The sequence below is a fragment of the Centropristis striata genome, chromosome 14 (genome assembly GCF_030273125.1).
Source record: "Centropristis striata isolate RG_2023a ecotype Rhode Island chromosome 14, C.striata_1.0, whole genome shotgun sequence".
Taxonomy (NCBI): domain Eukaryota; kingdom Metazoa; phylum Chordata; class Actinopteri; order Perciformes; family Serranidae; genus Centropristis; species Centropristis striata.
The window spans coordinates 23,352,434-23,379,130 of NC_081530.1; the positions used below are offsets into that span (position 1 = coordinate 23,352,434).

A 26,697-nucleotide genomic window follows, 5' to 3' on the forward strand; every position below is an offset into this window, starting at 1 on the left:
TTTACATAAAAAGAAATGACTTCAACCATTAAAAAAACTGTCTCCAATTAACAGACTAACTGATTAATTGATTCACCTGTATTTGTATAAACTCTTTGGAAGTTGATTTAACAAAAAAGTACAAAAAATATGTCTGAAATGTAGTGGAGTAGAAGTAGGAAGTGGCACAAATTGGAAAGGATTAAAATAAAGCACCCTCAAATTTGTAGTAAAGTAGTCACATTTTTTTACACAGCAGGCCTAATATTATTATTTTCTTTAAAAACCATGGGTGACTTTAATATAAATAAAAAAGGACTTTGAAATGAGATGAAGGCGATTAAAATTCACATTAAAAGTATTTTTGTGGCAATAAATGATGAATAGTCATACTTAAATATAGGAGAATAAGGTATTCCCTGTTGAATTTTACAGTGTGTCTCATATCAAATGAATATCCAGTGTGACAATAAACTTCTAGTAGGCTCGTATAAACTGAGTGGTTCCCCTCAGAAACTCGGTTGACCCGTGAGTAACAAGTAATTCAATGCATTGTGTTTGCTGCTGACCTGGAGGCTCTCTGTCCTGGCTGCGCAACAAGAGCTGCGACCTCATCCCCGAGGAGGGAGGGCACTTTCCAGCAGGGAGGTGGAGGAGGAGGAGGAGGAGGAGGCGAGAGGTGAGTGGACGCAGTTATGCCAACAAGCCGATTACTGAAGGCTACTGAGCTCTCGCTGTCAATTTGCGTCCGTCCTCTCATGGTCAGACGATGACAGACACGTTCCAGCTGAGGCTGAAGTTTTCTACTCTCACCGGAAAAGTATATTTTTAAGGGACCTTGCAACTTCTTATGGATTAATAGTGTGACACCTCGTGTTGGCTAAGCCTTTGTTTTATTATAAAAGAGGACTAGTGATGTGTTTGTTGTAGAGAGCTAAAAGTAAGTGGTATTTTGTGTTGTTGTTTTTTGTCTGTCACTTTCATATTTTGAAACTACAGTTGCATGGTATTTTATTTTGACACCCTGCTTAAAAAGGATTGTAAAGAAAGTTCATACTAAAAGAATACATTAAATGAATATGGCAGCTGCACTGAACTTTATTAGTGAGTGAACTTTATAATCAGACCCCTACAAGCCAAATCACAGGGGCAACAGGGCCCTTTTTGTTTTGCCCAGTTTAAAGTGCAAGTTGTGAAAAATGTCCAGCCTCTCCAGGAGTATAGATGACCAGACAAACATCGGTGAGAGCTTGGCTCACAAACCGGAGACGTCCAGGTACCGCAGCTGGAGCAGCCTCCGCTTCTCCAGATGGAGAAGTGGCTCCCAGAGGACGACCCCTCCGGCTACCCCGTCTCCAAAGGTGGAGAAGAAGCCGGATCTGACCAAGACGCTCTTCTCCTTGGTTCAGACTCACAATGACGACTACACATCGGATCCAGATGGCCTGCTGCACTCCAATGAGGAAGGCGAAGGAGCCATCGATGCCATTGATGCCAGCGGACCCTCACTGGAACAGTCAACCTACTTCCAGAAGCAGTTTGGGTCCATGCTGCAGCCCGGGGTCAACAAGTTCTCCCTGCGCATGTTTGGTAGTCACAAGGGAGTTGCAGCTGAGCAGGCCAGGGTCAAGAGCTTCGGAGTGTGGATCATCCACCCCTATAGTGACTTCAGGTAACGATCAGGGTATCTAAATTACCCCAGTTTCCTCTTAAAAGGGTACTTCAGATTGCAGAAGTGTAATTGTGAGGAGGGCTACTTATCCATAGTCAGTGTGTTACCTACAGTAGGTGGTGATCGTCAATTTGGACAAGCAGGCAGGAGTAATGGCATGAAAGCTAAGAAATGTATTGGTGTGGATGGGGAAGCAGCAAAAAAAATCCATTTGGGTTTAAGTGTTCTCTATATTTTGAATATTTTCACTGCTTTACTTTATCGTCAGCCCTGGTTAAGTTTGCTCAAGAGAAAGTGAAGCTGGAATCTATGCTCAGTTCAAAGCCACCAGACTCCATTGATAAAAAACGTAATTATACCACATAGAACATTAAAGTTGCTGGGCTACTGCTGCCTTGTTTGTTTAGTTTGATTGTGTTATTGTGTGACTTTGGTGAATCTGAACAAACCACCAAAGTCACATAATAACACAAACAAAAACTAACTAAAAAGGCAGCGGTAGATCAGCAACATCATCATCATCAACTCCTGTGTTCTACGAGGAATAATTACTGTTTTTGTCAGGGAACCTGATACTGTCAGATGGTTTGTTACACAGAACCATTTTAAAGAAGCCAACAGTGGAAACTTATTGGAAACAGGCAGGCACTTGCCATGTGATTGGATGAACCATCTGTCAAGCACCATCACCATCGCCATTGTTGTTTTAATTACCAGTCATTACGCACACCGAAAACACACCTGTAGCTGCCTGTAGCTCCTCACAGCACACAGATTGGACAAACTGCTGGCTGTTCAGACACAAAAGCATTACTTGAAGCCTGACAAGATAGATTGCGCTCATGATCTTGCGTTTCTTGCGTAATATATCGTGAGCATTGAGGCTTGAGGCTTGAGTGAGGCTTTCAAGAGAGTGTTGAACGGCTACAGTTATCCCAAAAAATTATTATAGATAGGGCTGTCTGACAGCATGGTAAAGCAGGGAAAATATTCTAAAAATTGACTAAAATATGTTTTGCTTCTGCCCGATTGTCCAAACTGGGGGCATGCCGACCACCATCTACTGTAGGTAATACACTGACTATGGATAAGTAACTCACACAAATACAATATTCCTTTAATTTCAGTGCTGTTTGTGGAAAAAATGTGTCTACAATATTTTTACATTAAATTGACAGAAAAGCAGAATGGCTGGAAGCACATGTCAGTAACCTTTTGCCGAGACAATATTCCCCGATCAATCATTGATCTTTCATAAACTTTCCTAAAGCATCCAGCTGTATCCAACCTAACAGTCTGTGATGGTGCTCAGATCCAATATATTTCCAAGGACAGGCTTCAGTACAGCAGCTGATGACATGGTCCCTTGCACATGATAAGGCGATGAAGGGATTTGATTAGTGATACAGTATATGGGACAAGATCATCTGGATTAATGATACCACTGGTGACTCCCTTTCTCTCTGTTTGCAAGGCGGGAGAACTGCATTCATTGATCCTGTTAGTATAATTTATTCCTTTTGAAAAACATCCACTTGTTTTTACTCTGGTTTGGCCTCGCTTCTGGAGGATCAGCTTGTGCGGCTGAGCAACATCTTACCAGTGATTCCCCAAGCGATCCGTCTGTGCACTCACTAATAATACCTCCCATCAAATTTAAACAATTTTCAAACATCAGGCCTATGCCAGACAGAGAGGATAAACCCGTGCAGAGGGATTATTGCCCATAAGAATCCCTATAATTCCAATCTTACTCTATTATGCAATAATACACAGACAGCTGAGGGGGGGATTACCAAAGGTCTGCCATCCTTAAACCTTATGCTCCAACTTCCGATTTAAAATGGATGAGTTGGAGTAGCACGTTTTTCGTGCTCGGCTCTCGTGTGTAGTGGTTAGAGTTGGGTAGCTTGTTTCATTTCGCATTTGAATCCAAATCTAATTTAAAGTTGGTGCACAAGCACATTTTTAATCTCATTGTCTCATGACAGAGGGGAAGGACAAAGCAGTAACCTCTGGGTCTGAAAAGTGAAAGAGAATTAAAACTGTATTCTTTTTGAATGCCTGCAAGGGAGCTCCTCCACCAGTTGTATAGAAGTCTATGAATTGCTTAATGAGGTCCCAATTTCTAGCTTCCAGTCTTCTTCAATACATCATGATGATCATTTTGTTAATTATGGTCCCATTTAGAGTCAAATAGAGGATAAAGCAGGGTATGCTATAGGACCTAGCTACCTTTTGATTGACAGGTTGCTGCCACAATTGTGTCCTCAGGTTCTCATTCAGCTCCACCCTTGACTAGATCACCTCTGGTTCCAAAAAACAAAGTTGGCAAAGGCCAAAATGCCAAACTTGAAGTTTAAGAGTGGTAGTCCACAAACCAATTGGTGAAGTCCAGATTTTATACACAGTAGTGTGTCAGATTACAAACCATTCAGGTTGTCACCAAAACAATCTGTACTTTAACTCCACTTACTCCCTGAGTTGTCATGGAGCCGCAGATATTCATGCTTTGCACTAAATGCAAGCAAGCTAAATGCATCAATAAAGGGGCCATATTATGCTTATTTCCAGCTTCATACATGTATTTTGCGTTTCTACTAGAACATGTTTAGGTGCTTTTATGTTAAAAAAAACTGTCTGTCTGAATATACCTGATCCCAGACCTGCAATCTAAAGCGCCTAAAGTTTTAGTGTTTTAGTTTTAGTTCTGGTTGGTCAGTGTTTCCAGAACTTCTGTATCTGTACTCTCAGCACCTCTGCACCGTCTGCAGCAAGAGCTTTACATGTAGCTACACTTTTTCTTCATTTCTTCATATTGTTATGACATCACAACCTTACCGAAGTCCTCATGTGTCTCTGGACTGTCATTTTCATCCCTACAGATTGCCTTGAAATGATGCAACTTAAACTTTCTTTATAAGCGGCTTCAATCCTGGATTTAGATTTAACATAACATGCTATCCAACTACATTCCTATTCCTGTTCCACTCCGGCTGTTATTAATAGCTGAAATGTCTAAAAGGTTTCATACATCAGAATTAACGCTGCTGCTCACTCAGACTTAAGCACACGCTTCATGTAAACAGCCATAATGCTGTCCAGAGTCTTTGGTGGAGTTATTAGCAGCAAGCAACCACTAATCTGCTGCAACATGAGCGGAGATGATAAGTAGTCATGTAAACCAGCGTGCAGACACAGAGGACATGGATGCGAAAGATTGATGAAGGGATAAATGTGAATGAGAAACTAATCTATCGTCTTCTGTATCTCTGCTCTGACTGGCTAACGAGCAGGACGTTTTCTCACAGGGTTCATATTGCGATCACTGGCGAGTGACGGTAATCAAAAATAGTCTTGTTCATATTCTGTTACTGCGCCTCTGTGATGAAAGAGAGACACAGAGGGAGCGACACAAAGTGATTGACATTTGATGGAAACAATGTGTAAGGAAACCCACACCTTGTTATCGTGGTGTATAACGAGACACTGGAGACTTATAGGAGAATGGGACTTGTATGACATGAAGCAGACAGTGACGAGTGCAGCGCAGACATCCAGGCTTCAACATGCTGAAGGCAGCAGGCTGTCAGACATTTCCAGTGACAGTGACGTTTGTCCTTTCTTCTTTGTTTTTATATTGAGCCCGATGAGGTAAACACCATACATTTTTGATGAGAGGGGGGTTCCTTCTGTGACAGGAGCTTGTTAAGAGAGTAAGGGCCACTGTGAAGTAGGTCATTTCCTGCATGGCACACTGTCATCCTGGTTGGATCACTTCACTTGACCTTGATATCTGTTTTCAAATTCCTTCAGAGTACATAGCAGTCAGTGTCTTACGTACAGTAGATGGCGATGAGCACGCCACCGTGTACCAACCAAAAAATACACCAACACTTTTTTTAAATAGCTGTTTTAGTGTACACTAAATTTAGAATATTTTAACTTACTGTTAGACTTCGATGGGAAACTGAAGCCTATCTTTGCTCCTGTAAAAGCCACCAGACTCCATTGAAAAAAACAATACTTTTACCTTGCAGAATACAGAAGTTGCTGATCTGCTTTTGCCTCAATCAGTTAGTTACTTAGTGTCATTGTGTGACTTTGGTCCTTTTAAAGGGTTTGTTCGAGTTCACCAAAATCATTTAACACAAATAAATGACACCATAAAAGCAGCGTTAGACTAGAAATTCATGTGTTCTATGAGGTAAAACTGCTGTTTTTCTCAAAGGAGTCTGGTGGAGAGCATAGAGAGAATAGATACTGGCTTGGGGCCCCTGGGAAAACTTAAACTGGTCTGCATTGCCGCAAGATAAGATTTTTTTTTTTTTTTGCTTTACCTTTCAGTCAGACTTTGATAGGAAACTGAATCCTATCTTTGCTCCTGTCAAAGCCACCAGATTCCATTAACAAGTAATTTTACCTTGCAGAACGCAGGAGTTGCTGGTCTACTGGCTCAATCAGTTAGTCAGTTAATGTTATTTTGTGACTTTGGTGTTTTAAAGTGTTAGTTCAGATTCACAAAAGTCACACAATATCACATACAAAACTGAACGATAGAGGCAGCAGTAGACCAGCAACTCACTTATTTTGTGTTGTATAATTACTGTTTTTGTCAGTGAAGTCTGGTGGCTTTGAAATCGGCTCCATCATAAACTTAAATGGAGCTGTCTGACAGTCACGTAAATCGGTGAAAATATTCTAAATATAGCATACACTAAAAGTGGTCACTCAACACCTGGAATGCATGTAATTGACCTTAGTGTATGCGACTGGTGTGCCTCCATCTATTGAGTACTGTATGATACAAAGACACACTGGAGCAGCTGCAGTAAAACAAACGCTGTTCAGACGACACCAACTGACTCCATAACAATTAATTCACTCATTATGTGAACAGATTTCACTATAAGCCTTATGCTGCCAGCAGGGATAAGGCCTTTAACCTTGGCACTGCTCCCTGGGCTTCTCTCTGAACTCTGAACTCAAAGAAGTTTGGATTGCACGATTAACTTGAAAAAAAAACCAACAGCATTATTACCAGGATTCACTCTTATCCGTACACACACCAAGAAAAGTTGCGTGCCAGTAAGTCATTAGGAGGACTTGTTCCTGTGTTTACAAGGCTTTCAGTAAGTGAATAGTGAATTTGTAAAGCTTCCATGTTGTGTATCACATTTAAATATTACTATTTCCATTTGTATGCTTTTTTTTCTCTTTGCTTTTGAATCTTCTAATTTTGTACATCAGTTCATTTCTGTTCATTTGCAATAGGCAATAATGCCTTCTTAACTACAGGTGCATCTCAATACATTAGAATATCATGAAAAATTCCATTTCCTGTAGTTCAAGTCAAATAGCCCCAACCAAGTATTGAGTGCATATAGATGGACATACTTTTCAGAGGCCAACATTCCCATGTTAAACATACTTTTTAAAATTGGTATTTTGTAATATTACTTTTTTGAGACACTGAAGTTTAGGTATTCATTAAATATAAGCCATGATCATTTAAATTAGAAGAAATTAAGTAAATTAAGACATGAAATGTTTCATTCTGTGTGTAATGGATCTACATAATGTGTTATTTCAACTTTTTGAATTGAATTACTGACATAAAAATAAACTTTTCTATGATTTTCTAATTTATTGAGATGTACCTGTATATTGAGTGTGAACTTGAATGCATAAAGGAGACATATTAAGCTTATTTTCAGATTCATACCTTCTGACATGTACTTGACCCTTGTCTCTTTAACTTAAACATAAAATGGTCACAGCTTTCCATCTGCACAGTTTCAACCTTCCACCGCTGTTCCTCTTCTGTCCAGGTTTTACTGGGACATCGTGATGCTCCTGTTGATGATGAGCAATCTGGTCATTTTGCCGTGGGGAATCACCTTCTTCGAAGACCAGAACACGCTGCCCTGGATCACCTTCAACGTCCTGTCTGACACTCTCTTCCTCATGGACCTGGTTTTCAATTTCCGCACGGGCATCCCGGGAGAGGACAGCCACATCACCCTGGACCCCAAAGAGATCCGCATACAATACCTGCGCACCTGGTTCGTAGTGGACTTCATCTCCTCCATCCCTGTCGACTACATCTTCCTCATCGTCGACCTGGAGTCCCTGCATGAGTCGTCCGACGTGTACCGAACCGCCCGCGCCCTCCGCATCGTGCGCTTCACAAAGATCCTCAGTCTGCTGCGTCTGCTCCGACTGTCTCGCCTCATCCGCTACATCCACCAGTGGGAGGAGGTAAATAATGACATACAGAGCAGCACAGAAATTCAACATTTGTACAGTTTAATGTTGTTTTTTCATACAACTTTCACTCTTTTAGATTTTCCACATGACCTACGACCTGGCCAGCGCCGCCGTGCGTATCGTCAACTTGATTGGCATGATGCTGCTGCTGTGCCACTGGGACGGCTGCCTGACCTTCATGGTGCCTATGTTGCAGGACTTCCCCCCAGACTGCTGGGTGTCCAAAAATAACATGGTGGTGAGTACATGTTCATGAATATACTCACACACATATCTAATTTAAAGGGACAGTTCACCACAAAAAAAAACAAAAAATACATGTATTTCCTCTAATTGGTTGTGCTATTTATCAGTCTAGATTGTTTGGGTGTGAATTGCCACGTGTTGGAGATATTGGCCGTAGAGATGTCTGCCTTCTGTAGAATATAATGAAACTTGGCTAATTGGTGCTCAAAGTGCAAAAAAAAAGAAAATAATTGTTAAATAAAATTGAAAAATATAATATGTATATATAATATTCCACAGACCTTTTGTGAGTTAAATGTAAGAACTACGCTACACGGTTGCCCATAAAGTTGTTAATTGTGGTTTCATTTTCATTGTGATATGTGTGGGAGAGATTGATTAATAAAGTTTTGAAGAAGAAGATATACACTCTATCTGTCAAGAATAAATCACATTGTCACAATCATTTCTTGGAAAGAGGTAAAAAATAAATTTTATTCCAACTTTATGAGCGACCGCATAGAAAGAAGAGTAAGAGAAAAGTAAGAGGAAAAACATGTATTTTTTATTTTGATGTTGAACTGTCCCTTTAAACCTAGAAGACCTGGAAAAAATGAGGGTGTTGCAATTAAAAAGTTTAATAAAGGAAATAGTGATTTTTTATATAATTATAATCTGAAATGCTTTTTCTTCTTTTATGTTGAAATGTGTGCTTGTCTTTTACAATTTAGAAATAATAATAAAGTAAAGTAAAGGAATTCTCAGGCATTGTGTGAAACACGCCTCTTCGTTTTCTTGCAAAGTTAAATGAGAAGTAATGTAATTTCTGAATAATAATAATAATAATAATAAATTTGATTTATATAGTGCTTTTAAAGGTACTCAAAGTCACTTAACATAACACATAGAAACTAATACGAAATACATGCCAGAATCATTTCACAAGATCTTTTGCCTTTAGAGAAGAAAGAATTTATTATTATAATATCATATCTGTAAAACACACAGAAAGTTTAGAACCATATAAATGACCTACAGCTACACAAACGATCATATAAATGATGCATTTTTAAAAAAAAAAGGAGCCAGTTATTCTCATTTAACACAAAGACTGGATCTTCTGGTAAATTGCTAGGAAACCTTTAAATGTTACTAACACTATGCTGCATTTATTCACAAATTTTTGTACATAGCCATAAACTATATTTTCTTCTCCCCTTGTTTTGACTTTTACTTTTTAAAAACAGAATTCCACTTGGCACCTACAGTACTCGTACGCCCTGTTCATGGCCATGAGTCACATGCTGTGTATAGGATACGGCGCCCACCCTCCAGAAGGCATGAGTGACGTCTGGCTAACCATGGTCAGTATGGTCGTGGGGGCCACCTGCTACGCCATGTTCCTCGGTCACGCAACCAACCTGGTGCAGTCCTTGGACGCCTCACATCGCCAGTATCAGGAGAAGGTAATCACCTCTGCACCGACTGAAAAAGATTAACAAACAGAAACATTTTGACCTGCAGATTCATATGCTTTGTGCACAATATGTCCCCGGAGCTTCACGTGGATGCTAATGTGATTCTGGCTGCGAGGTTTAATATCACAGCCATGTTTTATATTACAGGCTTGCTTACTTGCTCGTACTTTATTCGTGGAAGCTCTGCCAAATGCCTAGAGAATATGTGTATTATCTAATGGATTTTGCGGCCTTACTCTGACCTTTTCCGGGGGATTTTCACAAGATAAAGCATCACGGATGATAGACAAATGGCGGAACCTTTGTTTTGGATCACTGTTCACTAATGCCCATTACAAATGAGTTTGTAATCCACTTATGACTGGGGGGGAAAACTGCAAAACAAATAGAATAAATGCATAATTGTTGTGCTTGGAGAGTAATTCAGCAAACACATGGTGGACAATGTGACTAAATGTGACATCTGACATCGGCTCTCTGAGGACATTCAGTTGTATCCTTGTGAAGGTCAAATCTCCATGTGTTTTGTACAAATGTTTTTCAGTATAAGCAAGTGGAGCAGTACATGTCGTTCCACAAACTGCCGGCGGACGTAAGACAGAGGATCCATGATTATTACGAGCAGCGGTTCCAAGGAAAGATGTTTGACGAGGACAGCATCCTGGGAGAGCTCAGTGATCCGCTGAAGGAGGTGTGTTATGCATCAAACCTTCAGACTCAATTCCTTTTTCCTGCTTTCTCTCCATTCTTATCTTTTGGTGAAAAATGTCCACACACATGCAGCTTTAAGTATATAGATTATTCTCATGGTCATTTTTTTTTTAATCAGCTGTTTAGTCAAAGAAAAAAAAATGCATCCCAACTTCCCAGATTACAAAAATCGCTAAATATTTAGCCTATAATCATATAAGAGTCGCAACTCTTCACACTGAAGAAGCTGGATTGTTTACCAATTTTTCACAATTTTGCTAGAGAATGTCTACAATTATAAATAATTCATCAAGAAAAGTTGCTATTTTTTCTGTCTATCCATTAATCATTTAATTAACTCGTAGTTGTGCACCTAAATTATTTTACTGTGAATAAGACAATACATCTCTCTTATCTCTTAACGTTTGTATGATGATATGGAAAATGTATACAAATCACACAAAATGTGAGAAATGATGTTCAGTATTATTTCTACTTGTTTTATATATTCATATCTTAACATTATTCTTATTCTTCTAATAAATATTATTATTATTTTGTTGATTTATCTGTTGTTTGGTCCATAAAATTATATTAGTTTTTTCAAAAGTAAAATTTTCAAATGTAAACTGAAATGTTCAATCAACTAATCGATGAGACAAAAAAATAATCTGGAACTATTTTTTTTTATAACTCATTAATATTTTCTATTAATCTTTGTAACAAAAATGCTGTACATTTCTGGGAAGTTTAAACAACATAATATTTGACATTTTTTAGATTAAATTTCTGTTTGACTAACTGATTGCTTGATGAAACAGCAGCTTCTATTTAATCACATCAAGTACATTGGGCATGTAAAACAAGAATTTAAATGAATATTATGTTTGATTTATTTCTAAATAAGATCAGTTCAGAAGCATTTACTGGACAAAACCCAGTAAAAGCAGTATATAAAAAAGCCTAAACTTCCTTTCATGTCTCCTCTCTCCTGTCTCCGCACCATGCAGGAGATCGTCAGCTATAACTGCCGCGGCCTTGTCGCCAACATGCCGCTGTTTGCCAACACTGACCCTCACTTTGTGACCGTGATCCTGACCAAGCTGCGTTTTGAAGTCTTCCAACCTGCAGACTTGATTATACGAGAAGGAACCCTGGGCCGGAAGATGTACTTCATCCAGCACGGCGCCGTCACCGTCATCCCACGGGGCAGTAAAGAGATCAGGCTCAACGACGGGGCATACTTTGGAGGTAAATCATTTGTTAATCAACCATCAGATTTCACTATCACATCTATAAGAAGCTCTCTCTCTGGTTGTGTTTCCTCTTTGTTGCTGCTCACGACTTCTGATTATTTTCATTCTCAGTTAATCTGATAATAATTGTTTAGTCTAGAAATTATGAAAAATGTGAAAAATAACCATCGTAATCTCCCAAAACCCAAGTTTATGACTTGAATTCACTAAACCAACAGTCTCAGAGCCAAAGATGTTTACTTTCTTGAAAAACTAAATAGTTTGACATGTTGGGAAATAAGTTTTCAACTAGAAGCTAAAATCAGCAGCCGGTTCGCATAGCTTAGCACAAATTCTGGAAACAGCTATGAGTTTGCAGATTATGCAAGGCTAAGGTAACCAGCTGCCAATTCTTGCCTTTAAATATTTTATTCAGGGTTGTTTTTTAATGTTAGTCAATAAATGTTCTGCTTTACCTATGAAAAAGTTAGTAGTAATTGGTGATATCTGTTGGTTTGGAGAGTGGGGTCAATCATCTCATTTAAAAATGAAATAGTGTATTTTCCAGTTGATTTAAAGGTTTAACTGAGTCTCTCTTCCTTGGTTCAGAGATCTGCCTGCTGACCCAAGGACGACGCACGGCCACGGTGCGGGCGGACACCTACTGCCGCCTTTACTCCCTGAGTGTGGACAGTTTCAACGAGGTCCTGGAGGAGCACCCTCTGATGAGGAGGGCGTTTGAGAGTGTGGCTGTGGACCGACTGGGCCGGGCCAGTTATCCGCCGCCGCCGCCGCCGCCCGCTGACGAGTGATTTCCTCAGAAACCAACAGAGAGAAACTTCTGACAGAAATGTTGTTATGGGATATTTGTCACACTTTGACTGAACTTGACCACATAACAGAGAAATGTAAATTTTACTGATTGCCGCTTACTTTAGAGCTCAGTGATGGACAACCTGATGGAGACCCTCTGTAGCACCTTCTGTTGATTTAATTTTGCTACTTGGATCTCAAGTTATTAAATCTCAATTTGTGTTAGATCTTTGTACACTTTTCATATGAGATCTATTGTCTAATTTACAAACTAATGAGAAAATAATCGTGTTTCTTCAGCAGCTTACATTGTTGGCGATACATGTGCTTTGTAACTAAGGCAACACTAGACACTGCTTAGATAATCCTTTTCAGTTGCCTGTATGCTTTTGAGGCTGCGGTTTCTTTATCCATCACTCACTGGTACGATTCACAGTAGCACCAGCTGGACGACGAATCATACGGCAGCGCTGATTCTAATGATCCCTCAGGTCTGTAGGTTTAATACCAATGTTTATCGAGGATAAGCTGCTGTGATGTAATAACTGCACATAGTTCGGCCTATCCTTTGTCATTATTTAAACTTCATGATGAATGATCCTCAAAATGATGATGTCATGTAAATATAAATATTTCTACCCTTTAAAAATAAATATGAAAAAAATGTATTTTTGCCTATGCACTTTGTTTCAAAGATGTTTTTTATAACTGCCTATGAGCACGCACACACACACACACACACACACACACACACACACCACTGATGAAAGGCACTGCGATCTTTTACTTAAGTAGAAGAACTCCTACAGTGATGTAAAAAAAACTTAATTTACAACTGAAAAATATATTTAATGCTTTGTGCCTCAATTTTCAGGAGAAAAACAAGCCACAAATTAATTTACTATTTTTATGTACTGTAATTATTTTCCATATTCACTGAATTAAATCTTTAAATAAACAGAATTTAAACCCTTCAAACAAAGAAACATAACAAAAAAATGCATTATTTTCTGTACACTAAATTGAGCCATTATATGCCCCAAGGGGAAAACAGAAAATAGTTCATCTGATGGAAAGTAGAAAAAACTAATGTAATGATCATGGGCTCAAAATTGTGGTTTTAACTGGTTTCAATGGGGTATTTTGGTCTGATTTTCTGTATTTCAACTGCTGTTTATTACAGACTTAATGTAGGAGCTGAAATAGAACTTACAAAAATAAAAAAGTACACACTTTATACATGCATTTCATATCCTTATCTAATAAACCATGATGTTAATACGTGCTAATATTAAAAGCAAAACGTGTCGCCATGTAGTATATATGTTATATATCTAAAGGACCATACTTTATGCTGATTATACAAGTTACTTATTTAAAGGGATTAGGTAAGTATAGCTGCCACATGTGGTTAAAAAAGGTACAAATATTAAAGTTGTATTTTAGTACTCAGGTACTATGAAGTAATTCTTATAAAACACACACGCACTGTGTTGGCATATTGTTATGAAATGGGTTTTTTTCTGAAAACTACAGAGGGCGCTTCATAATCAGCATGTTGTGCAACCAAAACTTTTAAATGCGCCTCCACACCGCTGCAGCTGGTGTTGATGACAGCTTCCGGTCCAGAGCTCAGCTACTTCCTGTCAGAATTTCATAAACTCGGGACGAAGAGAAGGTAAGACGCACCGACTGTTTTCTGACCTACATTAAAACTACTGACTATTACATTGCTTAACATGCAGCTGGTGTTACAGCTGGAATTCATTGATATATTGTCGATGTGACACCCTGCAGCTGCGCCGTAAATCCGCTGCTTTCATTCGGACATTACAAGGTTAAGCTAGCTAACTTAGCATAGCTCCAGGCTAGCAGCTAGCTCAGAGCATGGGGGTCAGTGTGTACTCTTGGTGTGGAACTCAAACGAGGTAACAAGGTGTAAATATGTCTGTAATTATTCATTTTCATGTGTTTTGACCCAAAAGATTACAGCTGTGAGTGTTAATGGCGTTACCGGTACTCGCCTTCACCTTCGTTAGCTAACGTTACCTCTCTGACATAACAACAACAACACATAACAAGTTACACAAGATCTCCGTCAAGAGCTGTTCCAGTGCCAAAAGAATATTAAATTATGTTTTGGTCGCATGCAGAAAAAGAAGATTAATCTAGTGTTAGTTCCTTTTTTCATCGTGTAGAAATTAACTGGAGCTGCTGCTGAAATAGAAACATTGTCCGTTTCACTCAGCTGCTCTTGTTTTGTATATCGTCACCCTGTTAAAATAATCGCCTATCAAAAAGGATGTAACAAGGGATGGCTATTGGCATAGTAATAAAACTGTGTGAAAATTATGTAACTTAAGAGAAATAAATGACTTAGGCAGTTTTTTTGAATATGCCTTTGTTACTTAAGCAACATATGGTAACACTTTATTTTGAAGGTGTCTACATAAGAGTCACACAAGCCTGTCAGAAACATGACATAACAAGAATCATGAGCATTAATGTTCCTTCAAAGTGTCATTAATGGTCATGACACATCCCATGTCATGTTTATGACATGCTCATGTCACTCTTATGTAGACACCTTAGAATAAAGTGTTACCAATATTGGTGTCAACAATAAAACACTGATAACTAAATAATCTCCCTCTAGCTCTTCTTTGCTGTGTTTTTATCTGATGCCTATGAATGTGGCAAATTGTCAAAGAAGTGATGATCTTAAAGGAGTAAATTCATATGATCTGATCAACTGAGGATGTAGCTGATATTACCATAGTTGGCTGGTGTCATGGGGAGATGATTTAGGCAAAAAAACCCAATTTTGACAAAAAATGACTTAGGCAATTATTTTAACAGTGTGATAATATATATTATTTATATACCTCGGTTAAGTCATGGTCTCCTAAAAAAATTCTCTTCTTCAGCGTAAAGCACTCCTGTAGCGATTACAGATGGCTCTTAAAGTTATGTACTTACTTGATTCCTGTGGTCTAAGGCTAGTACCATCAGGTTGAATGCACTAATAGTTGGTATGACCGTCAAATTATATATCTAGTTATTGAATATCTGCAAAATGCAACGTGTATTTTCCGCTGGTCCTTTTTGCTTTTTCTCAGTAAGGTACTTAGTTGAAGATGTTCTATACCAGTCTTCATACCATACCTGGGTTTTGGTACCAATACCTAATTAATGTATTTTTTCTCATACTCTGTTTGATAAATATGAATATGAATTTGTACTGAATCCCTTCTTTCTTTAAAGAATTGTTCTTTAACTTGATTTAAAACATTTCCAATGTCCCACAACAGCATTTGATGTAGACTTTCCTTGCCTCTTTAAGAGAAATATGTTTTAGTAATTACTCTGTATTTTAGTCTGTAAGATACATACTATTATAAATAACACAGTGGAATTGTTTTCTGCATGTATTTCTAGGATTACAGTGGATCACACATTTTAGCTGTGCTGTGTTTGAAATTTCTTTTAGAAATAGAGCTGCAACAATTTGTCTGTTTGCCACTTTTCTTTGTTTATATATTTGTTAACTGAATATTGGTGGGTTTCGCACTATTGGTCAGACATAATACGCCAATTGAAGATGTCATCTTATAAACTGAAAAACATTCTGATATTTAATTGACTATACTATTAACTGAAGAAAATTCTAATCAAAATTTTAAATATTCATAAAATCATATGGTTGCAGGTGCAAAACTATAAGTTGCACTTCTTAGTGTTTTTGTCCTGCATTTCTTGTTGAACTAAAGTAACAGTCATACAAACATCAGTTTGACTTGTCATGTTGTGTTCTGTCCTCTGTGCAGGAAGGATGCTGTCCCTTTCTCGAGCACTGGTGTGTGGGGTGGCCCGCGCTCCAGCTGCTGTCAGTCAAGGTGGGGTGACTGCTCTGTCCCGATTCAACAGCACAGCACAGGTACAGAATCCGTACGTTGAAAAATCAAAAAAATTGAAATGTTAACAATAGGGTTAAAATGTTAACTCTGATTTTGTTTGTCTTATTTTCCCAGAGTGCTCCTAAGAAAACCAAATTTGGACCTCTGTCAGATGAGGATAGAATTTTCACAAACCTTTATGGCCGCCATGACTGGAGGTAACATCTTAAACACAGTATACATATAAATTGCTCTTTTTTTGACCTGACAAGAGTCTTTGTTGTAATGTCAAGAGAGAAAAAAGAACACAATCTTCACCTACTTATATTTGTGCTTTAGGCTGCAGGGGGCATTAAAGCGTGGTGACTGGTACAAAACTAAGGAGATTCTTTTGAAAGGAGTCGACTGGATCCTCAATGAGATCAAGACTTCTGGCCTCCGTGGGAGAGGTGGAGCTGGTTTCCCTACAGGCATGAAGTGGAGTTTCATGAATAAGCCCAGCGATGGCAGGTCAGTGAGGACACACATCTACTTTTTTTATGTTTTAAAGGTCAAGGTCACGTTTTTTTGTAGAGCACCTTATACACAAGCAAGGTTGACCAAAGTGCTTTACATGAATGAATAACAAAAAAAATTCCAAAAGATACATAAATGAATAACAATAAAATCAAAGATAAAATTTAAAAAGACAATTACATCAAGTAATATATGATATGAGATATACAATACAGCACACAAAAACAACTTTCTTCTCACACAGGTTTGAAAGCCTGGGAAAAAAAGAGAGTTTTAAGAGAAGATTTAAAAATTTCCAAAGTCTCTGACTACCGGATATGCATCTGTAAATTGTATCACAGCTTAGGGGCAGCCACCGCAAAAGATTGATCGCCTTTAGTTTTTTCCAGGTATGACTCATTTGCAGACCTCAGAGCTCTGGTCGGTCTGTGAACATGTATGAGTTCAGCTAAATACGCTGGGGCTAATCCATTTAAAATTTTAAAAACAAACATCAGGATCTTAAATTCAATTCTGAAACAGACAGGAAGCCAGTGCAGAGAGGCCAGAACTGGGTTGTCTACGTACAACGAGTTGCAAAAATCTAGTCTTGAGGAAATGAAAGCATGAATAACCTTCTCCAGGTGACTAGGAGAGAGGTATGGTTTTACCCTGGCCAGAAGTTGCAGCTGGAAAAAGGCACTTTTGACCACATAGCCAATTTGCCTGTCAAATTTGAACTCGCTGTCGAAAATGGCTCTTCATGACAGAGCAGTTTTTTGTCAGTTGTTTGTGTTTTTTTGTTAGTTTTTTGTAGTCTTTTTTTTTCCCCTAAAGATGTTTATATATATATTTTTAAAAAAAAGAGTTTAAAAATTGGGGCCACAACAGTGAAGAAAGTTGATCCTACTTAATTTAAAGTGCTTTGAATGGTTATTTAGATCTTGTCCGCACTTTGGGAGGGATAAATCCAAACTTCTAAGTATTTTTGGATGCAACTGACTGTGCATTGATAACTCCTTAGAAGTAACCAAATCTTGGAAGTGGCAAAAATTAAGATGATTAGTATATTTTTAACAACATACTATGCCAATTTACTTGATATTTAAATCATCATTTCCAAAAAATAGCAAGTTTTTTTTTTTCTTCAATTCCATTCCCACTAGCCATTTTGCATGAGCATGCAATTTCTCATTGATATAATAAGCCAGACGGTCTTTTGCAATCATCATTTCTTATTGGCCATGAATTAAATGAAAGCAAAGAAAACTAACTAGTGCAGCTTTGAAAATTAGAAATTTTAGCTGGATTAGTTTGGCAGGTTAACCATATGTGGATGTAAGATTTTGACTTTCTTCTGTTGCCAAACATCAACTCAACTGTTTGGACTCATGTGCTACAGTGGCTCCTCTGGGACAAAATTACGTTTGTTCTAACCAAGTTCTAATTTCTTGCTTCAGGCCAAAGTATCTAGTGGTGAATGCAGACGAGGGAGAACCCGGCACCTGTAAGGACAGAGAGATCATGCGGAATGACCCACACAAGCTAGTGGAGGGCTGCCTGGTCGCTGGTAAAGCCATGGGGGCACGTGCTGCTTATATCTACATCAGAGGAGAATTCTACAACGAGTCGTCCAACCTGCAGGTAAAAATGGACAGAATGAAACTTCATTTCATGCACTATGACAGGGAAACCAAACATGCTTTTTTACATTGTTGCATGCAGTAATCTGATCTTTTAAAGCATTTTATTTTTCATATCTGCTCTTAGGTGGCTATTAATGAGGCCTATGCTGCTGGGCTCATTGGGAAGAACGCCTGCGGCAGCGATTATGACTTTGATGTGTTTGTGATGCGTGGTGCTGGAGCGTACATCTGTGGAGAGGAGACGGCTCTCATCGAGTCCCTGGAGGGGAAGCAGGGCAAGCCCCGTCTGAAGCCCCCATTTCCTGCTGATGTGGGTGAGTTCCTGTGCACAGAGGGGGAGCTACAAGTGTGGCAAAAGATAGTGAAATACATGGAAAGCATTGATCTTCTCAGTGCTGGGCTTGTATCCTACAGTGCATTCTCACATTGGACAAATTACCATCAACCTATTAGTTGCTATGATCTGAAAACCCCAGACTGAAGTGATGGAAATCCTTAAAAGCACTTGAAACTTAATATGGTGTTTTCAAGGTTTGCTAAATTAAGTGCTTGAAACTGGTTGAAATGAAGGTTGTGTAGGATGCCATGTCTACTTACAAACCAGTGAATCTTTGTTGTATTTTCATTTAAATTTCTCACCCTCTTTAAAATACTGTCATAACACATTTGTTTGGTTCTTTTCAGGATAATAACATCTAATTAAATGTGATGAAAATGTGATTTAACTTGGCTTAGGAAAAAGTTTATGAACCCTTAAACTCATGTATGCTGCTATTTTAAAGGTGTGTTCGGTTGCCCAACAACTGTTGCGAATGTGGAGACTGTAGCCGTGGCGCCCACCATCTGTCGCCGTGGCGGCTCGTGGTTTTTGGGCTTTGGCAGAGAGAGAAACTCCGGCACAAAGCTCTTCAACATCTCTGGCCATGTTAACACCCCCTGTACTGTAGAGGAGGAGATGTCCATCCCATTGAAAGAGCTCATTGAGAGGCACGCAGGTATGTGTAACACTGCGAATGAGTCATAAAATGTATTTAATGAGTCTACTTGACCTTATAGGAGTGAGACAATGTTTTTGAGTTAATAATAAAACCTTGGGTCTCAAACTGGGGGGTTGAGTGAACTGCTTTTAATTATTTTATGTTTAAGAGAATTCCTTTTCCTAGTAAATTAAAAAAGCCTTCCTGTAAACAATTAAGTGAAACTGATGGAAAGGGAAAACTTAAATACATTTGTTTATCTGCACAGAGAGGGGGGTCATGGACTGAAAAGATTAAGATGGCTTAACATAAGCACACCCAAAGTAAATACATTTTATATAAACTTAATTGAAACGAACATCCGTCTGGTAGGTGGAGTGCGTGGTGGTTGGGATAACCTGCTGGCTGTAATCCCTGGTGGCTCTTCAACGCCCCTCATTCCCAAGGATGTATGTGCAGAGGTGCTGATGGACTTTGACGGCCTCATCCAGGCTCAGACTGGCCTGGGCACAGCTGCTCTTATTGTCATGGACAAATCTGTAAGTTTGTCTCTTCTGCTGCATAATTGCATGAAGTAATCAGCAAACATCTATTTCACTGGTGGGTGCATTGTTTTTTTCCCCAGACTGACATTATCAGAGCCATCGCTCGCCTGATTGAGTTCTACAAGCATGAGAGCTGCGGCCAGTGCACACCCTGCAGAGAGGGTAAGCACCACTACAGTGCACCAACCTTGAATGGATAGTTTAGGTTTTTTCAGCTTGTATGAGGTACTTCTCCATAGTCACTGTGTTATCTACAGTAGATGCTGGTTGGCACGATCCCAGTTTGGAAAAGCAGGCACAGGCACAGAAACTGAGCAATGTACAACAACGAAGCATATTGTATTCCATCAGACTCCATTGACAAAAACAGGAATTTTACCCTACAGAACACTGGAGTTACTGGTCTACCACTGTCTCGGCCGTATAGTTTGTTTGTGTAATTGTGTGACTTTGGTCCTTTTATAGGGTTTTTTAGAATTCACTATAAATTAATTTAACACAAATAAACGAAGCCATCAGAGGAGCGGTAGACTAGCAATTCCTGTGTTCTATGAGGTAAAACTGCTGTTTTGCTCAAAGGAGTCTTGTGGAGAGCATAGAGAGAAGTGGCGTGGGTTCCCTGGGAAAACTTAAACAGGTCTGTCTTACAGCAAGATAAAGCAATAAAAATATTCTAAATATAACATATGCTTAAACTGATTCATTTTTTTAGTCCACTAATATACATTTAGCTGCTGTCCCAGTCTGCAGCAGCACATTGCTGAGCTTCTGTGCGGGTCCACCTGCCTGCTTCTCCAAGTTGTGGGGCATGCTGACCACCATCTCCTGCAGATAATACACTGACTATAAGTACCTCATACAAACCCACTTCAGAAAGTCTAAACTGTCACTTTAACATTACACACATTAGGATTAGAAACAACCTTTTAATGTATTTTTCGTTTGTGTAGGAGTCGACTGGATGAATAACATGATGTGGCGATTTGTGAGTGGTAATGCACGGCCAGCAGAGATCGACATGATCTGGGAGCTCAGTAAGCAGATTGAGGGACACACTATCTGTGCTCTGGGAGACGGTGCGGCATGGCCGGTGCAGGTAAATACATGTCCTCATAATGCATTTTCCAACTAATAGGGTCATTGACAGATTATTGGGGGACTCTGGGAGATAAATTAGTTGACGTTTTTCACGCTGCACTTAAATGGTATTGTATTGCTTTAATAGAAGGTTCCATTATTTTGTGCAGCCCCAGTGATGGTGGAAAGATGACTAGAATTAATCTACAGCTAAAGGACTTTTTTTTGCCATGCTGATGAATTAGAAGATTATTAAAAGTAAACTCCCAACCAAAAAAACAAAACCTTAGAAAAATACTCTAGGTCTTTTCCTCTCCATCTGCCAGGAATAATCACTTAAGATGTGTAAAAATACAATGAGATACATTTTGTAGTCCAGCCTCTGGTATTATTCTGCCTAATTAATGTACAAGTTTCCTGTATTTCCTCTTTTCTTTGTTCTCAGGGGTTGATTAGACACTTCAGACCTGTGATGGAAAGCCGAATTGCTGACTTCCAGCAGCAGAAGCAGGCCAGGGCTTAAACTGCTCCTTTAACTCCTTAAACTTGTTCTTTTGCCTCAGTTGCCCTTAACCCTGTTATGTGTCAATTACCAATTATTTAAAGCGATAATGTGCCGTCTTATCACCTCATCATCAAGTTTTACATTGATGTGTCTGCCTTGTCTGATGGAATCACCAATAAAATTCTATGAACCTTGAATATTGAGTTGTCTTTGGAGTTAATAAGTCATTAAGTCATAAGTCATTTCTGTGGTGTTTTTTAATACATTAAAAAAATTATGGAAAGGACCTACTAACAATCATTTACTTCATACTTTCCAAATGAGTAATTTCAGTAGTTTCAGGGCATTTACAAAAACTATAATAGAGCCAGGGGTAAACACCTATTATGTAAAGAGTAAATAAATCATTTTATTTTTTTGATTGTATAAAGATGCTACTATATATTACTGATACTTTCTAGTCTTAACACCTTTTTTTGTTTTGTTAAAAGGAAAGTCTGTAGTCTGAGTTTATATAGTTACATCATGATACAGTGCATGGTTTCACCTTTAAAAACTTAAATTTTGTGTAGAAGGTATTTGACCTGAAGCACGGTAATGATGAGCTACTCCATGAACAATGCAGTTGAACATCTAGACAACATGCACTTTTTTAAAATAATGAATTGGGAAACTATTGAACATATTGTCATAGACTATAGGCAGAAAAAGATATACAAAGATTCGTATATAACTTATTTTTTAACAATACCAAGTTCTCGAATATCTTGGCAAATTAGTATCTTGGTAAAATTAAAATGATATGCTTTGAAAGACTACTGATTTTATTTTTATTTTTGTGTAATATAATTTTACTAGGTTTAAAGTTTGAAAACAAATTGACAAAAACTATTAGATTTAAAAAATTACAAATTTAAATAGATTTAATTTCATACATTTTACATAATGTGGAATATATTAAATACATATTGAAAAAAACAGGAACTTTTATGCTCCATGGAATGAATATTATAATGTACTGTATATTAAAACAAGAAATGAGACTTGTTTTCATAATCTCGCGATACTTGATCAACAGCCTTTCCCATGTCACGTGATGTGGGCGGAATATTCACTGCGGCTTCATCTCAGTGGACGTTTCTTATGGTAAGAAATGGATGGCTTTTTGAACTGTTTACAAAGACTTGAGTCAAAATAAATCACGATTTCTCATATATGTGCAGCTATAAAATACAAAGGCACATCACGAAACTGACAATCAGGCAATGCGATTCAAAATTCTGTTAAAATATAATTTTATGCGCAAACTCGTCTCGCTTTCAATTGTACCTGCTTGACGAGCGTTGCCTCCGTTCTCCTTTTAACGAGCTCAGGCCTCAAGTTAGCTGTTTTGTTTTGTCTTTGTCTAATTACCTGTATCCCAGACGTAAACAAAATTCAGCCTCTAATCAGGCGTGTATTTATATTAGAAATTCAACACTATCCCAATCTCCAATCTTTGATTATTTAGCTGAAACATCATGATGCCTCCAACGCGGGTAAACTAAACGTTAGCCTGCAGACATCTCCTGTAGTCTATTTGGCTTTGCCCGCTAACATAACAAACATTTTTGATGCATGTGCAGTGTTTTTACAACAATGTGGTCCTATTTTGCAGCTCCATGTGACTGAGTGGTGTCTGGAAGCATTAGCATGGAAATGTTGAAGATAGAGCAAGTCATCGTTGGGAGCGAGAGGAGTTCAACCTCAGCGGAGATCAAGTCTGAGCCCGTAGTCGCCCCTGTGCCGTCCTGTAAGCCAGCAGTTGTATGGATTGTTCATGCATGATGTGATGCTGTCAAGTTTGACAACAGTCAGTATGCATGCATTCCTGTTATTACGTTGCAGAAACATAATCATCAAACACCTTGTCATGTCATTATGATGCAGATCAGCATGAGAGTCTGCAGTGTTTTCAGTGCTTCATCACTTTCTGCAACTCCAAAGCCAAGGAGAGACACATGAGGAAGAGTCACCGGGACCAGTACAAACTGCAGCTGCAGCAGGTGGGTTGCTCCTATTTGTACTCCTGTCAGTGCTTTGTAGAATGTTAGCATTTGCCAGATTTACTCTCCCTCTCTGCCTTTCTCTGTTTACTCGTGCATGGCCTTTTTTCCTGTCCTGTGCACAAGCACAAACTGATTAGTTTTAACATTTACAGAGCCAGGGCAGTGCATAAACACCAGATTTCTTTCAGCTCACACACAGAATGAACAAGTGTTGGATTTTTTAGGAGATATTCACTGAATTTTACTTAAAGGCTATTGGATTAAAGTTGCTGACTGCGCCTTCAGTCTGTATGTTTTTTTCTTTTATAGTTTGGTCTGTGAAATATGAGAAAATAGTGAAAATGCTTGTTGCAATTTCCAACTTAGCAGACTCATGTATATAATAGCTAATTTTGTCCAACCAACAGTCCAAAAATCCAAATTCATTGAGTATAGTATAATAGAAAATAAGAAACAGCAAATTATTTATTTTCTTGTAACTAATCATTTATTTGACACATTTTTAAGCTCTATATATTGTTTTTCTGCAGTATCTAGTGGTCGATACTTGCCTTAATACAATATTTTTTATATGTATTGTATCAGTTTGGTTATAAATGAATTGTGATACACTCTGCCTGGGGCAATTAACAGGAGAGAAACCTGTTACCTGAAACCTGAAAAACTATTTGAGAGTGACAAATAATTCTAAATAATCTCAAACAAATCTTCTGTGTTGCTGATATAAACATAGCCATGATAAATCAATATTTGTCTGGATGGTGTCAGTCAGGCTGCATGCTGTATGCACGCACATTTTCTGCATAAATTAGTTTTATTGATAAAGATGAAGAAGTTAATGATACCCTGAGTTATGATTTCATAATTTGAATTAATTTTCTGCTTGTCATGTTGCAGACTAATACAGTCTTCACTTGCTATAAGTGCGACCAGAGCTTCCCCTACTCTGAGGAGCTCACCAGGCACCAGGCCACTCACAGCAGAGAGGAGAAGCCCTTCCTTTGTGGTTACTGCCGGAAAAAATTCTTCACTTTCACTGAGGTGAGTGTGCAGCGGGTGACATATTTGCCTCTTTTTGTGCTTGGGAAATAAAGTCTTGAAACTTGAAAATGCTTTGAAATAGCATAATAACAATTGAATATCCTCCTTGAAAAATGCTTAACTTTTAACTTAATCTGGTGTTACAAAATATTTTAATGTTTGAAATGAAACAGTCCAGCTATTGTGTGATTAAAATAATTGTTTATGGTGTATGATGAATTTTAAATGTCTTGCAGCTGAACAAACACAGACGACATGAGTGCATAGAACGACGGTGTCCCTGCAGGGACTGTGGCTCCTTGTTCCCCAGCCCTTCGCGCCTTCGCAACCATCGTCTTGCAGTGCACCCCCAGAGCCCCACAGCCGCTAATGACATAAACACTTACCAGTGCTGCAAATGTAGTAGTAGTTTCCTGACAGAAGAAGAGCTCCTGGAGCACCAGGAGAGATTTGCCAATGATGTTAACTGTGACGTTAAGCCACCGGGCAAAAAACGTGGTCGCAAACCCAAGAACGCAACTCAAGAAGTTGAGAGCAAGAAGATCAAACAAGAAGAGGAAGCGGAATACAATGACTCTGCGACGGAGGATTGTCCCTCCAATGAGCTGCCACCAGAGCTTAAGATTCCTTGTTCTGAAGCAAACTGTGACCTCATATTCCCTTCTGTCACAGCCCTGAGGGCACACAAGAGGGAGGCACATGGGTCTAATCCCCGCAGTGCTCACACATGCACAGAGTGTGACGAAAGCTACACACGGCCTGAGCAGCTCAAAGCACACATGGCCAGCCATCACAACTCTGGATACACCTGCCCCACCTGTGGAAAGAGCTTTGCACGAGAGAGCATCCTAAAGACCCACCAGAACACCCACACTGTAGGAGAGGAGGAGGCGGGAACAAGATAATATATGGCAAAACAACTGACTTCATCCTACATCCTTCAGTTAAATGATTGTCAGAGTGTTTCATACCACATTCTGTTTAGTGTAGGTAGAAGGTTTTCATGTGAATATTTCAGTGTGAGAGTTTTCGAAGCAAGGTTATGTAACACACGATTTATGGAGATTGTTTCTGGAATGCTGTTTTTCAGTTGCCTTTAGAAAGACATCCTACTCTTGTGAATAAAACTCTCTACCAATCTGTACATAATTATGATTTATGCCCACTATAAGCTCAAGTCACAAGGCCCTTTTCTGCTGTCTATATTACCTCAATTGTACCTGGAATGTTTTTTATTCATGCAGACTTACTAGCTTATTCTCCTTCACGTGTATCGAACTGTACTGTTTTCAAGACATACACATAAGAGTGACAATTACATGGAGAATGTAAGTCCTTCACATGATGAAATCCAAAATCTGATAAATGGGCCAGTATATAGGATTCTGTACTAAGGGACTTCAATAATGTAATCTGCAGGTCTTATTTTCTCTTTCAAAAAAGTAAATCATGTTGCATTCAGCAGTACTCACGTTTCTGTGGTCTCTTTGGCTGTCACTGTGTGTGTGAATGAACGAAGTAGGTGCGGTCTATTTACCCTTTATCAGTGCAGCCAGTGGTGGTTGGAGTCTGGAGACAACTTTCAGTTTCTGTGTCAACTGTAGATGTTACAAATAAATGTTTAATAGGCCTGTTTAATCTGCCATGTCTTTTAATCAAGTCAAATTTTATACTATTTTTTATACTTACTATTATTTTGGGAAACTTTCTTGCAACACATTTTTTTTATTTTGACTAAATTAGAATTACTACAGCTCACTACAACCGTTATGACATTATAAGGTGAATATACATCATAACTGAAGTGGTAACCTGCTTATGGTATGACACTATTGCTCCTATAGCTAAATTTATACTCAGGAAAAACAACTTCAGACAGAAGAAAACAGAACTAGCAGATTTATTTTCAAATATTTAATAAAAAGGGGCTCAAACAAACAGTGACAGTTGCTTCACAATTTCATATGAAACAATTCTATAGAAATAAAGTTTTTGTCCTCTAGAATAAAGATACTGTTTATGCAACAATATTTTTAATTAATTATAACAAAAGGATCTCAAAATAATTTCTCAAAATTGTGAGTAAGTATCAAAATAATGAGAAA

At 38.6% G+C, this 26,697-nt stretch overlaps 3 protein-coding genes across 4 annotated transcripts; all 3 read left to right on the forward strand.

Annotated features, from left to right (window-relative positions):
* The first annotated feature begins 1,384 nt into the window (after window positions 1–1,384).
* Window positions 1,385–12,361, forward strand: hcn3 (hyperpolarization activated cyclic nucleotide-gated potassium channel 3). The gene is made up of 7 exons (XM_059350346.1): window positions 1,385–1,651; window positions 7,483–7,912; window positions 7,998–8,159; window positions 9,394–9,612; window positions 10,169–10,315; window positions 11,325–11,565; window positions 12,159–12,361. The coding sequence occupies exons 1-7, from the start codon at window positions 1,527–1,529 to the stop codon at window positions 12,359–12,361; spliced, it is 1,527 nt and encodes a 508-aa protein (XP_059206329.1). The 5' UTR covers window positions 1,385–1,526.
* A 1,634-nt stretch (window positions 12,362–13,995) lies between these two features.
* ndufv1 (NADH:ubiquinone oxidoreductase core subunit V1) lies at window positions 13,996–21,700 on the forward strand. The gene is made up of 11 exons (XM_059349960.1): window positions 13,996–14,040; window positions 16,190–16,299; window positions 16,394–16,476; window positions 16,598–16,768; window positions 18,214–18,397; window positions 18,524–18,713; window positions 19,182–19,394; window positions 19,749–19,915; window positions 20,002–20,083; window positions 20,872–21,017; window positions 21,444–21,700. Exons 2-11 carry the CDS (start codon window positions 16,195–16,197, stop codon window positions 21,519–21,521), a joined length of 1,419 nt encoding a protein of 472 aa, XP_059205943.1. The 5' UTR covers window positions 13,996–14,040; window positions 16,190–16,194; the 3' UTR covers window positions 21,522–21,700.
* A 931-nt stretch (window positions 21,701–22,631) lies between these two features.
* On the forward strand, window positions 22,632–26,056 carry LOC131985054 (oocyte zinc finger protein XlCOF6-like). 2 transcript variants are annotated; one of them, XM_059350082.1, is made up of 5 exons: window positions 22,632–22,649; window positions 23,161–23,295; window positions 23,433–23,548; window positions 24,449–24,592; window positions 24,829–26,056. In XM_059350082.1, the coding sequence occupies exons 2-5, from the start codon at window positions 23,196–23,198 to the stop codon at window positions 25,495–25,497; spliced, it is 1,029 nt and encodes a 342-aa protein (XP_059206065.1). In that variant the 5' UTR covers window positions 22,632–22,649; window positions 23,161–23,195; the 3' UTR covers window positions 25,498–26,056. The 2 variants fall into 2 exon arrangements, with proteins under 2 accessions (XP_059206065.1, XP_059206064.1); XM_059350081.1 differs by lacking the exon at window positions 22,632–22,649 and adding an exon at window positions 22,662–23,041.
* Window positions 26,057–26,697: the final 641 nt, after the last annotated feature.

Coding starts and splice junctions, on each gene's coding strand:
- hcn3 (XM_059350346.1), top strand. CDS start 1,527: ATGCTGCAGCCCGGGGTCAACAAGTTCTCCCTGCGCATGTTTGGTAGT. Junction 7,913..7,997: donor ACATCCACCAGTGGGAGGAG/GTAAATAATGAC, acceptor TCACTCTTTTAG/ATTTTCCACATGACCTACGA. Junction 11,566..12,158: donor CGACGGGGCATACTTTGGAG/GTAAATCATTTG, acceptor TCCTTGGTTCAG/AGATCTGCCTGCTGACCCAA.
- ndufv1 (XM_059349960.1), top strand. CDS start 16,195: ATGCTGTCCCTTTCTCGAGCACTGGTGTGTGGGGTGGCCCGCGCTCCA. Junction 16,477..16,597: donor TATGGCCGCCATGACTGGAG/GTAACATCTTAA, acceptor TTTGTGCTTTAG/GCTGCAGGGGGCATTAAAGC. Junction 18,714..19,181: donor CCCATTTCCTGCTGATGTGG/GTGAGTTCCTGT, acceptor GCTATTTTAAAG/GTGTGTTCGGTTGCCCAACA.
- LOC131985054 (XM_059350082.1), top strand. CDS start 23,196: ATGGAAATGTTGAAGATAGAGCAAGTCATCGTTGGGAGCGAGAGGAGT. Junction 23,296..23,432: donor AGTCGCCCCTGTGCCGTCCT/GTAAGCCAGCAG, acceptor ATTATGATGCAG/ATCAGCATGAGAGTCTGCAG. Junction 23,549..24,448: donor ACAAACTGCAGCTGCAGCAG/GTGGGTTGCTCC, acceptor GTCATGTTGCAG/ACTAATACAGTCTTCACTTG.